The 13,885-nt window shown below is 42.2% G+C and overlaps 1 protein-coding gene across 5 annotated transcripts in view; it reads left to right on the top strand.

The window, feature by feature from the left end:
* Positions 1-2,568: 2,568 nt before the first annotated feature.
* Positions 2,569-13,885, top strand: part of PLG (plasminogen) — a 44,608-nt gene continuing 33,291 nt past the window's right edge. For 3 of the 5 annotated variants that reach the window (XM_024747968.1, XM_024747967.1, XM_024747966.1), the window contains exons 1-4: positions 2,572-2,620; positions 7,356-7,491; positions 8,731-8,837; positions 12,648-12,762. In XM_024747968.1, the coding sequence (XP_024603736.1) occupies positions 2,572-2,620; positions 7,356-7,491; positions 8,731-8,837; positions 12,648-12,762 (407 nt within the window). Of the gene's footprint in view, positions 2,621-7,355; positions 7,492-8,730; positions 8,838-12,647; positions 12,763-13,885 lie in introns of all 5 variants that reach the window. The other 2 variants (XM_024747969.1, XM_024747971.1) reach the window with 1 other exon arrangement.

Genomic DNA, 13,885 nt, shown 5'->3' with positions numbered 1-13,885 from the left:
CCCCGCCCCCACAAACGCCCACTACAAGTGCAGCAACAGACTCCATGCATCTCAGGTGCAAAAGTTTCCTGCAGTTCCTTTAAGGGGAGGCTGGGGGAAGGTAGAGATTGTGATTTGTACCTTTTCTCTAATCCTAGAAAAATCTAACACCTACTATTTGGTCAATAAATATTTAATGAATTGAACTCAAGGAGAATACACATCTCAGAATTTATTCAACCTGCTAACACTATACCGAGATGATCTTTTTCTTTATCTCTTTCCTCAGCTTCTGCCATTCTTTCAAATAGAAAATGACTTATATTGAATTAATTGTCTTTACAGCCTTGGGCAAAACCACTGCCCAAACCCTGCCCCCCCCCCCGAGAGTACCAGTGTGGGATTCCTACGTACAATCTAGAATAGTCCGTCACTTTGTGCCTACCCTGCGCCTATGAAGCTGAACCCTGTAGGGCAGTGCCGTAATGGGAGTCTGTATCCATCCACACTGTCTACACCTAAGCAACACATTCCTCTTTCCTCTTCTCTTTACACACGGCAGAATAGGGGGCACAATAGCCAAACACTGCTTTGTGTTTACCTGTGTTGTCGTGATGCTGATGTATTGAGAAGGTGGTGAAGAATACATAGTCAGAAGGCCATTGGAGGGCAGCCTCATTCACAAAATAACATTTGTAGGGGCTTCCCTGGTGGCGCAGTGGTTAAGAATCCGCCTGCCAATGCAGGGGACACGGATTCGATCTTCCCCTGGTCCGGGAAGATCCCACATGCCGTGGAACAGCTAAGCCCGTGCGCCACAACTAGTGAACCTGCGCTCTAGAGCCGCGAGCCACAACTCCTGAGCCCGCATGCTGCAACTACTGAAGCCCGCGTTCCTAGAGCCCGTACTCCGCAACAAGAGAAGCCACTGCAATGAGAAGCCCACGCACCACAAGAAAGAGGAGCCCCGCCTGGCCGCAGCTAGAGAAAGCCTGCACGCAGCAACAAAGACCCAATGCAGCCAAAAATAAAATAAACAAAATAACATTTGTAGAACCAAATATATTCTAGAAGCTTCCAAGAGGAAAGGGGGCAAAATGCATACCACTACCATCCATATCAAAAAAACAAAACAAAACAGGAAAAGGACATTTATGCAGATGTAGAATTTCTGATAGCATTGTTCCTGAGGTGCCTTATCCATGAGGCGGTACTAAAGTATTTTAAGTGGAAGTAAATGTGTAGTGGCAACATCATGTATTACCTGTTTTCTCCCCCAAAGTATTTTCTGAAACACACCAACATAATTCCCCTAAGAGACATTTCAGATACGTTAAGACAAAAAGTCTTCCCAAGACTGATTTCTCAACTTGCTTCCACCTTGTGTCCCATTGAATAAACTGGGCCACTAGGTGAGAGGGAGGGGAGAAAGCTGGGACATGGTGGAAAAACAGGAAATGTGCCAGGTCCTCCCAGCCCCTCATGATGGTGCTACCATCTTGTTCTCCAGCACATTCTGTTCTTGTGAATTCTGCACACAGTACTTCAACCCCAGGCAATTCTGCAGGAGGGTCCATCCAAGACGATCGGTGCCCACCTCTACGTTTTGCTGGTTAATTTATAGAAAGGAATTTCATAGCATGGAGAGAGGAGTGTTTTGAGTTCTTCTTTCACAATTAAAATAGAGCCAATTCCTGAATATTATTGAACACTCACGTAAGAGTTTTAAAGCATGTACTACCTGGTCATTCTAGCCTTAAGCCAGGGCAAAGTACAGAATCAACAATTAAAATCAAGACATTCTTTAAACTTGATTTTCCCACTCTTGCTTTATTTCATGAGGATGAGACTATAATGCACTGTGAATTCATTGGGGGAAAAGATCGACATTTTATAACATCATCTATAATCATGGAAACCATATGAGTCCATTGGACATAAAGTTTGATAATAATGAAATATTGTAACTTACGTAGTGATTTCTACACTGGTACAATGTGGAGATGTTAATAGTGATGCTCTAGCTTAAGTCTGTAATCTGAGGCCAAATAGATTTTGTCCGTTGGCTTCATCCCTTGTGAGCTAAGTGACCTTGGGAAAGTTAAACCTTCTCAGCCTGAGTCACCTCATCTGAAGTGGGGGTGATAATAATATCACCTGTTTGGAAGGTTGGATGAAACTATGCAGAAGGTCTGGTATAGGAAAGTCCTCAGCAAATGTTAGCTATTGTTGGAATTTTTTTTTTCACCCAAAAGAAAGAGAGTGAAATAAGAGGGAAGGAAAGAAGAGTAAGTGGGAACGATGATGGGCTGGGGGCAAGGAGGGAAGCAGGAGGCAGTGTGGGGCAGCCGAGGGGGCGGGCAGCCTCCACCGCTTCCCAGCATCTATTGCAGACTCCGCTCTCAAACATTTTGTAAGATCCTCCTGTCAAGGTAATGTTTGAACACTTCAGAGCACAGTGGCAATGGGCCTCCAAGAGAATAATTAACTCCATGTGATTATCTTGTTTGTGGTGCATTTCCTCTCATGTAAGTCAATAACATCTTGGGATTGGGACACACTGCTTTCCAGACACTGCTGGTCAGTCCCAAAATGGTACATATGGAGGTGGTCCTTCTACTTCTTTTATTTCTGAAATCAGGTAAGACACGGAGAGTTTTTTCACTTTAATCAATATATTTTTTCCTAGCAATGTATTAAAAATAGATCCATGATGGTTTCATGTGCAACTTGTTGAACTTAGCTTTTGACTCGTGAGATTCCCAGGTCACGATCTAAGAATGAGGAAATCTTCAAGAAATGTTTTGTTTCCCTCACGGGAATACCGGAGACAAGTGGGCAGAGAAAATAACGCATGACGTTTTCAGTCTAAAAGATGGAGCCCACGTGATGGTTATTTTAGTTAGAAAAAAAAATAGCCCAGATAGCTAACAACCCCAAAAGCTGTTAGTCTCTTCGCCTGGTTCTTAGTTTGGTTAATGTAGACCATTTTTGTTAAGGTGTCGTATTTTTCTGATTTCAAATGTAAACAGTGAAATATCTCTGACCGTATTCTTTGACCAGTCTGTGGTTGTGTTGACCTGTTCTCTGTTTGTTATGACTTAAGGAAGGCTTTCCATACATATAAGTTTGCTTCTTATGCCTGGAGAAATCACAGGCATCGATCTGCAGGATGATGTCCATACAATAATTCAACAAATCTCCACTGAGTACCTGAGGTAGGCCGGGCACATTTTTTTTTTTTTTTTTTTTTTTTGCGGTACGCGGGCCTCTCACTGCTGTGGCCTCTCCCGTCGCGGAGCACGGGCTCCGGACGTGCAGGCCCAGCGGCCATGGCTCACGGGCCCAGCCGCCCCGCGGCATGTGGGATCCTCCCGGACCGGGGCACGAACCCACGTCCCCTGCATCGGCAGGCGGACTCCCAACCACTGCGCCACCAGGGAAGCCCCGGGCACATTTTTATTCATACATGCATATGTGTGTGTCCTTTACTAAGTCCAGCTTATTTAGCTGATACCATAGGTATTGTAGTAGATTTATACCCATTTTATAGATGAGGAAATCTGTCCTTAGGAAAATCACATTATTTGCCTATTGACCAAACTCCCAGAAACCAGGACTTTAGCCAGGGCTTTCTGAGAAGGAATCTGATGCTTCTTCCCACTTTTTCAACTTTGCTTAAACCTTTGTTAAAATATTCTAAGCATGTCTTCGTAGTTCTTTTTTTTTTTTTGACAGCTTTATTGAGATATAATTCACATACTATACAATTCATCCATTTAAAGCATACGATCCGAAGGTTTTCAGTATTCAGAGTTATGCACCTATCACAATACATTTTAGAACATTTTTATTACCCCCCCAAATAAACTCCACACCCCTTAGCTGTCACCTCCAACCCCTCTTCTCCCCTCTCCCTAACCTCCATCCCCGGCCAGCCCCTGGCGATCACTAATCTACTTTCTGTCTCTGATTTGCCTGTTTCGGACATTGCTTTTTTTTTTTTTTTTTTTTTACATCTTTATTGGAGTATAATTGCTTTACAATGGTGTGTTAGTTTCTGCTTTATAACAAAGTGAATCAGTTATACATATACATACGTTCCCGTATCTCCTCCCTCCTGCATCTCCCTCCCTCCCACCCTCCCTATCCCGCCCCTCCAGGTGGTCACAAAGCACCGAGCTGATCTCCCTGTGCTATGCGACTGCCTCCCACTAGCTATCTATCTTACGCTTGGTAGTGTATATATGTCCACTGGACATTTCTTATAAGCGGAATCATACATTATGTTAGTGGTTCTTCATATAAACAATGTATAGATACTTGAAATTCAATTTATAAGTAGCCAGATAAAATTTTACGAGCTGTACTTTAAATCAGAGTCAAATACACTTGAATTTAGTGGAGCCATCTAAAGAAATATCAAAGAAAAAACAGCAGAAAGTTGCATAAAGAGGTTTTCATGGGAAATGGTTGTGGGGAGTGGCACAGGGGTGCACGCTCTATTTTATTATTACTTTATTTTTTTGTGCATACTCTATTTTAGTCTATGGGAAGCGGGACCTGGAACTCTGGATACAGTGGGACACACCCAGATGTTAGAACAGACTTCTCCGCGGCAGGATTAACATACATCTTCACCAGAAGGGGGAAAAAAGACTTGCGTAAGCTCTTTTTGAAAGGAAGGCATTTACTCTGTCTTTCCATGGAAGTGTTTCATCTTTCCAGTGCACTGAAATGACCAGGGAGAGGAACAAAAATCTCCTTTTACAGCTGTTCTCAGTGACAGGCGGAAACGCAGTTTGCCTTTCACAAACCACAAAGTCTTTTCTTTCAAACACACAAGCATGGGTGTACATATACACAGTACCATGATTTAAAAAAAATACAAACCCACATTATTATTTTTTTTTTTCAGCATCGGCAGGCAGACTCTCAACCTCTGCGCCACCAGGGAAGCCCACAAACCCACATTATTAATAAAATATACTTGTTTTGGTACCAATATACATCTATACTCAGCATAGAATATAAAAATACTTTTGTTACTAAAAAAATTTGTCTAATATTTCTTGGTCAATAAACAAAGTGTATTGCACCACATTGTCACATGTTCCCTGGAATTAAAGAAAGAAATTATTGGGGGAAAACTTTTCAAAGTCAAAAGAATAAAATTTATTCTCTTCTGGGATATTTCTTTGGTGTATCAGCTCCTAAGGTGGGTCTCAGCAGCTATATGCTATGAAACATACTAACATAACATAATTAAAGGGTGATAAAAATGGAAGTTTTCTTGTTTTGATATCATTTACACCCCGGCCTGCTCTACTTTCTAAGAACTCTTCAAAAGATCTAATTTCAGTCTTTATAGGATATATTTTATAGAGTTCTTATGTTTGTTTTTAAAGTCACATCCTGATCTATAGAATTTACCAAAGCACAACTCTTCCTGGAAATGAGAGCACCAATTGGGAGAAAAATACAGGATGACGACATGGGTATGGGTCTAAAATATCTATTTCTCTATAATCTCTTGATACATGTATCAGGTGCTTTTTTGGTGTATTGAACAACATCAGTCAACTTCCTATTCAGGGATGGAACCATCCATCCTTCCAGTTTGGAGAATCTCAGGTCGAGGAAGGAAGAGCAGAGGCAGGGAGAGGGTGGGCTCTGCAAACGGCTTTGTCTTAATCCAGGAAAGTGCATCACACCCTTGTGGTGTGTGTTTTCAGGTGTTAAGGGATGGCCCTTCTGAGAATGAGGATGTGACCCTTCATGACCCTTCCTACCAGATAGTTTTCATCAGTGCCCAAACATGCTCTAGAATGCCTCATCTTCAAAAATTCCTGAGAGGACCTAGAGCTGATCACACTAAGCCAGTCAGGCAGAGACAAATATCCCATGATATACCTTATATGTGGAATCCAAAAAAATGATACAAATGAACTTATTTACAAAACAGAAATAGACTTAAAGACATAGAAAACAAACTTCTGGTTACCAAAGGGGAAAGAGGGGGGAGGGATAAATCAGGAGGATAATCAACAAGGACCTACTGTATAGCACAGGGAACTCTACTCAGTATCTTGTAATAACCTATAATGGAAGAGAATCTAAAAAAGAATACATATGTATAATTGAATCACTTGGCTCTACACCTGAAAGTAACACAACATTGTAAATCAACTATATTTCAATAAAAAATTTTTAAAAATTTCTGAGATTTCATATGGCCTCTAGGAAATGCTCCTTTCACAGCCAGATTTCTGCAAAGACTTGTCTTCCCTGCTGTTCCCACCGCCTCTCTTGACCGCTCTTCAACACGCTCACCCTGGCTTTGATCTCCACCCCTCCCCTCAAAGTGGTCAAAGTTGCCGGGTTGCCTAATCCCATTTAGGCAAACTTTAGGAAACTTTGCTGTCTCCATGAAACTAACCTCTTTTAGCCCCTCACCCTATGAAAACGGCTGGTGTTCCATCTCAAAAGGATAGAGGCTGAGTCTCCAGGCTTGGAGTAGAGCTGCCACAGCTGTCTCAGGCGCCACGTGTCTCAGGAGTACTCCTTGTAGCCTTGCGGTGGGAACATGGCTGAGGCACCCCTGGCCACCCTCTGCAGTAGCAAGGGGGCAGAGCGACCTTCAAACAGACTCTTTGCCTCAGATTTTATGTCCGAGGAAAATCAAGGCCATTGTTTGTCCCAGGCTCTGCTGTTGTTTCCTCAGAAATGCCAGAAAGCTGTCATCATCTTGGCAAAACTGATTTCTCTTTAATAAATAGTGAGGTGTCACTCTACCAAGTCCAGTATAAAAATGGCCATGTATGGTGGTCAAGAGTTAGTCCAGCTCTTATTTATTCTCGACATCATCAACTCACCAAGGTTTTTGTATCTTGTGGTGGAGCCATTCAGAGTGTGCTGATCCCATCAGTTTAAGTGACAGCGCCACAACTAAAGTTTGCACTGTAGGGAATCGAATAGTGGCCTCCAGTTCCTATTTATACCCAAGGATGGACAAATCAACATCAAAGTTGCCCTTGGTTGTCTCTTACTGTTCCATCATGATATGCAATTACTAGCAAACAGATCAAATTTTTTCTTATTTAACGTTTCATACCCATTAACGTAGTAACATGGAAGTTGATCAAGAGTTCCAATCTATTAACCTAACAATCCAGTTGATCTTTTAACCTAGTGCCATCTATTCACGGAACTGTTTTCCTAATTAAACATTTTTATTCACAGCCGCCCATTCTGCTTCCAATGGAGCAGCCAGTTTTACTTCGTTGATGGAAAGCGAATAGTTTACAAATTCATGAGAATTAAACAACGGTGTTGATGCATTTATCAGTTGTGCCACTTTTATCTTCCATTTGTAGGTCTCGGAGACCCCCTGGATGACTATGTAAATACCCAGGGAGCTTCCCTGTTTAGTTTGACGCGGAAGCAGCTGGTGACAGGAAGCATAGACGAATGTGCAACAAAGTGTGAGGAGGAAAGAGATTTCATTTGCAGGTATTTTCTTGGTCACTGCGCCTACGCAGAAATCCTGCTGCTTGAGACGCTATTATGTTGATCACGAGAAATTTGCTCAGGGATTTATCAGTGAAAATAGAGGAATTTCATGGGATTGGAGTTTGGAATCTGTATTTGCTCTCTGTATCTGAAACCATACGGTTTCTTGTTAATTAGTGACCCCTTTAGAAAAATGCCCGCAAAGGAAGTTATTTATTTTTACACATGACATCGGCAGCTATTGTTCTGAGCTCTAGTTTCTAACATTATCGTCGGTAAGTATTTATTGAGGATCACGTGACTAGAAGTGTCCTAGACCCTAAGGAGCCACAAAGCATTTATACAGTGATCGGCACCTGGGGAGATACACATATATCAGTATATATGATAGATTTTTGTGTAGATACAAAAGCCAGTGCTTGCCCTTTGGAATTTATGGTGTAGTCACAGAAACTGGATAAAATATAAAAATTTTTTTAAAATCAGCCAATGCGAGACATTGATAAGTGACGTAATCAATACGTGCTCTATGAAGATTCAGAGGAAAGAACAATCCTAAGAGTTGAGATGACCAGGGAAGGCCTGGGGAGGAGGTGGGAACTGAGCTGGGCTTTGAAGGGTGAGATCTTAGTAAATACTGACCATGCGGGAGGGATTCTAGGCAGAAGGCAGCACGGCTGGGCACCTGTGAGAGGGACGATGAAAGGACCAAGTCAGCTGAAGCAAAGGTTCACACAGGAGATGGGGCAGGAAAGGAAGCCATGGACGGCTTTGATGCCAGGCTCAGCGTCCATGCAGGACTGAGGTACAGTGCAGGGAGGTGTGAGGGGAAGGGAGTAGAATGCAGAGACATGGTCAAGGGGAAGTTACAGGAGTCCACGTGGGCCCTCTCAGGAATGGGTTTAAAGCACTCAGTTGCTTCTTTCCAGCACAAAGCCAATATTCTGGCACTTCATTAAGAAAACTAGTGAAGAAAGAATAAAGCAGTTGAAACAGAGGGGGGAAAAAGAGAAAGTTTGGAGGGGGAGGAGGTAAAGGTAGAAGAAAACAAGAGTAGCTACCATGTTCCTGCATCCTTTGATGATACTTCATTGATACAGTGCCAAGTTGAATTGGAAGTAACAAATTCTGAGCTCCTTGATTCATCAAGACAGTTATCTTTAGTCTCTTCCTTATTAATAAAACTTTGCTTTCCTTAAATAAAGGAAAAGAGTTGTGTTTTCTGATTCTCTTCTGCAGGGCATTCCAGTATCACAGTAAAGAACAACAATGTGTGATAATGGCTGAAAACAGCAAGTTTTCCCCAGTCCTTAGGATGAGGGATGTCGTTTTATTTGAGAAGAGAAGTACGTACAACGTTTTCTTCCTTCTCCCCATTCCCCTCCCCCTTCCCTCCCCCAGCCCGTTGAATGTCTGTAATTTATCAGACCAGCAAATGAAGGCGCTGTGGTGTAGTGAAATTGAATTTGGAGTCAGAAGATCTGGCCACTAACCCACTACGTCAACCTGTATATATGACTTCACCTTTTAAGTTTCATTTCTCTTGGTTTAAAGACGAAGGGATTGGATTTACAAAATCACTTCCACCTCTATGACCCTGAAAATAAGATACTGAAAATTTTATTTTATTTTTAAGGAGAAGAGGGGGAGTCTACAAGTTTCTTATGATCTTGGTGTTTTGTTCTGCAGGGACCACAGTCCTTGGTCTGAAACCTGGAGAAATAGCAAAACTGAGGTGTTTTCAATCTGCAGTAACATTTGAATAGAGAAAATATTCTTATTTTTACTCTTACATGTTCCACTTTTTTTCAGGCATGGTCTGTATTTCCCTTAGACTCTGGAATGGTGTCTTTTGAAAATGTGCAGAAGTTGCAGTTCCTTTCCCATAGTTTCCTTGAAAACTCTAGATCTTTCGTTGTTTAGGATCACGGGTGGCCTAGATTCCTACGGAAGTTGCATGTCTTCTAAGATGTGTAAAAGTTCATTAAGTCTGTACGAAGGTTTAAGTGAATAATGATGCTTTCAAAACTATTTCCTATTCTCTGTTGCTGGCGAGGTAGTAAGACTATTTTGATAACAATTTTGCTCTCCAAATATTCTGTATCAGAGGTGTTGAACTCAACCAGAAACATCCTATCTCACTGATTCTTGACAATGGCTTACAACATTCTAGTTTCCCCACAAAACTCTAAACAAGATTTTGAGAAGTGTTTTTTTAGGTTAGGATTCTATCTACACATTGGTTCATCCTCTTAGGTTTAATTATCTGTGCATCTGCTATACACACGTCTAGCCCACTGTTTAGCTCTAATCCTTGAGTCTAAAGTGCGGATTATATCTGAAGTTTATCCGTTGACGTTACTAGTTCTTACAATCCCACTGTCCGTCAGATTTTTAAAAAGGCTGGTGGGATACTCTCTGCAAAATGCTAACATTTAAACATGTCCTTTGTAAATTGTTAACCAGAGGATCATGGGGGTGACCTCTAGGCTTAGTTTGGACAGTTGAAGAGTTGCCTGTTTTCAAGGGGATGGAAAGGAGCAAAAGGTTATATAAACTCTGGTGGGTACATACAAATAAAAGAGAGGTCAAAAGTCAGTCATTTTTTGGTGCTTGTTTCTTTACTGTGGAATATTGACCCACTGTTAAATTACCTGCCAGGGTTTTTCTGGGAATGGTCAGTGTCAAATTAGTTACATCTCTACTTTTGCCACCATGGCCACTGCTGCCACTTGGGTCTAAGCCGCCACCATCACTGGCTGTGCCACCGCAGCGGCTGGTCTGTAACTTCCCTGCTTCAAACTTTTAGCGCCCTAGAAGACAATCGAAATACTCACCAATTGCTGCAGGGTCCTGTATTATTTAAGCCTACCTCATGTGCGGGGCTTACATCTGCCCCCCGCTCCAGCAGGGCAAACACACACCTCTTCATCCTGGACCCTCCTCTGTTCTTCCAGCTCCTTCTCACCTCCCAGATTTCAGCTCAAGCATCACCTCCTTTGAAAAGTCTCCCCTGGCCCTTGGCCTCCAAAGTACCTTGAGTTTACCTTTTTGATAAGTGTAATATATCTACTATAATAATATATCTCAATGAAGATAGATCTGCCATCTTTATATAGAGCGTTGGGTTTAAAGCAGTAGCTGCTATAGGTGTGTTAGAAGTCCTTTCCCCAGATAATTGATTGATTAATTTAAAAACTTGGCTAAAGTGGGGAATCATAAAAGATGACACAAATATATCTTAAATATTTTATATTTTCACCGAAAACAGAAGCTTACATTGGCACCTTTTGATGTAAAGCAGAGGCTTTTTTTCTTTGAGCCTGGGGCCACCAACAGGAGTTATCTGGTACATTTCTTGCATAAACCACACTCGAGTGACTTGTCTACGATAATTAGTGTCCTTCTCTTCAAACTCATATCAACTATATGGATGGATTGCTCTCAGTGGATATGATGACAATTTTTAAAACTATTCAACTCGAGTCCCGCTATCTGCAGGACAGGCCAATAAATCAAGAGATGATTTGCTGGGACAAGGAATAGAGACTTTATTCAGAAAGCCAGCCAACCAAGAAGATGGTGGACTAGTGTCCCAAAGAAGCATCTTCCCTGATTAGAATACAGGCTTCTTTTATACTAAAAGGGGAGGGGCTCAGGGTGGTTGCTGCAGACTTCTTGGTGTAGGAATCCTTTGCTCTTGCAGCTGGCCACATAAGTCCCATCACAATGTTCCTATAAACCTCCAACGAGATAAGTGTTATTCTCTGTTCTGCAACCTTTGGTCTCTATATGAATGGAAAAGTGTTACACCTTTAGAGGTCAGAGCCTTGAGAATGGGCTAGCCTATATATTTCAGGTTATAGGCAACATTCTTAACTTGTAGCAAAAGCAACAGAATACAAAAGTTAAAGACACAGATCCAATTGGAATCAGATTTGTTCTTCCCTACTATACCACGGGTTCCATTTCTCTTTTTTTTTGCCTGTTCCATCCACACTACTCTTTCCTACTGAGAGTTTGTAATGGAACGAGAGGCAACAAAGCCTTGTGCAGAGATGTGTGTTGGCCTTATTCCAGCCTTACAGATTTGTCGCAGGGATTATGATGAATAAATGTAAAGAAGCTGGCACCGAGCCCTGCACTTGGCAGGTACTCAATCAACAACAGCTATTGTTTGGGATTGACATATGTACACCAACATGTATAAAATAGATAACTAATAAGAACCTGCTGTATAAAAAAATAAAATAAAATTCGAAAAAAATACTATTCAACTCTTTCAAGTCCTTGAAACCATTCAACTTAATTTTTTAAAAAAGCTCCATTTCCCCCCCCATTCATTTCTCAGTTTAGATCATCTGTAATCAAATAGAGCTGTATAGAAAGTTTTGGAAATAAAAGCAACGGATTCTTGGTAAGCATATAACCAAACTGGTAGGAACAGAGTGGGTGGGCACACCCGAAAGTGGCCTGCCAGCCGCAGATGCCCACCCTGCCACAGGTGGGCCACAGGTGGGCACCTGGCAGCGTGTTTAAAGGCAGGATGGGGCCCACTGGGCAACCGGTGCGTCGGTTAAGTGGAGGCTGGTTGCGAGCATCCTCTGTAAACATTGACCACAGTCATATCACCCTGTTTGACATTTTTTCATATTTAAAATACTACTGGGACCTTCCAAAAGTAGAAGTGGCTTGGATCTCTTTCAACCTCTGAAAACCTGCTGCCCACCTTGTGAATAAGCCCCCGTCCCCTTTCCCATCCACTTTCTCATGATGCTGTTTATTTTCTCTGTTACATGTGTCACCACGAGGTTGTCTATTTCACAATCTGTGTTCTTGATTACTTTCTGTAACCGGCCCCCATGACTCCACTGGAATGTAAGCTCCACGAGGACAGGGCCTGTGCGGTTCCTACTCTTGGTGTTTCCAGCATCCCCAGCACCCAGCGGCTGCCGGGCACAGGGAGGGGCGGTAGTTTCGAGTAAAGGAATCAATGCCCCACGTGGCTTAGTTAACTGTAACTCTTAGACGTAAAAGACTGTCTTTAGATAGTGGGCGATGGTGTCCTTTCTCTCAATGTGTTCAAGTAGTGCAGGGCTTCTTCATGATTTTTCTTGTTGTGAAAGGGTTTGACCACTGTTTGGACTTCCTTGCAGTGTATCTTTCAGAGTGCAAGACTGGAACTGGGAAGAACTACAGGGGGACCATGGCCAAAACAAAAAGTGGTGTCACCTGTCAAAAATGGAGCGACAATTCTCCACACACACCCAAGTAAGACTTTCTCTTTCGTCTCCGTGTTCACCTCTTATACTCAGAATGATTCCATTACTTCTGACTCAAACCAGAACATGTGACTAGCAGGTATGGGGAGAACCTTCTTGATGCTGGGGCAGAACTGTTCGATTATTTATGGAATAAAAGCAGACAATGGCTGCTTTCCATTCATTCTTGCGTATATGCTTTTCTGGAAGACTGAGAACAATACAAAAGAACTATAAAAGCATGAATTCTAGGCTGAATCTGAGAAAAGACCAAAGATGGCTATGCTTAGAAGTGAATTAGTCTAAATCCAATATACCATGTGTTCACCACAACATTGTGAAAAACAGATTATCTTGCAACTCGCCTATTATTTATTTTAGTGTCATCCTTTTGGGGCTTTGCCCAATATAAAATTAGGTGGATTAAGTTCTCATTAACAAGGCTTATCAAGTGGGAATTTAGTGTCTATGACCCTTCCCCCTCACGTACCCAAACAAATTGCCTTTATGCATCCCTATGAGATGGGCAGGTCTCATATTCCCAGCACATTAAGACTTATTGAGGTTAAAATGATTAAACCAAATGGCCAAATCATGGAATGTCAAGGGCCTTAGAGATAATATAGGCCGTCTCTACCCCAGCAGATGAGGAAAATGAGATCCTGGGAGGACCAAATCTACCAAACACAGGTACATAGAAGAACCAGAAACAAGAGCTACCATTTCAGATTCTAAGTCTTAGGTTTTTGTTTCTGGTTTTTTTTTTAATTTATTTTTGGCTGCGTTGGGTCTTAGTTGAGGCACGCGGGATCTTTCGTTGAGGTGCACAGGCTTCTCTCTGGTTGTGGCATGCGGGTTTTTTCTCTTCTCTAGTTGTGACGTGCAGGCTCCAGGGCTCTGTAGTTGTGGCGCACAGGCTTAGTTGCCCCACAGCATGTGGGATCTTAGTTCCCTGACCAGGGATCGAACCTGTATCCACTGCATTGCAAGGCAGATTCTTTACCACTGGATCACCAGGGAAGTCCCAAGTCTTAGGTTTTGAATCTAATTTCTTATGGTTATATAGCAACTCACCTCTGAAAATGAGCTTCACTCCATCCTCCCAGTCTCCCATTAATTCTGGATGCATCTCA

This window comes from Neophocaena asiaeorientalis, unplaced genomic scaffold (genome assembly GCF_003031525.2).
Source record: "Neophocaena asiaeorientalis asiaeorientalis breed wild unplaced genomic scaffold, Neophocaena_asiaeorientalis_V1.1 scaffold123, whole genome shotgun sequence".
In the NCBI taxonomy this organism is placed as follows: Eukaryota; Metazoa; Chordata; class Mammalia; order Artiodactyla; family Phocoenidae; genus Neophocaena; species Neophocaena asiaeorientalis.
The sequence above is the reverse complement of the archived record's forward strand: the minus strand, read 5'-3'. Positions and strand labels throughout refer to the sequence as shown.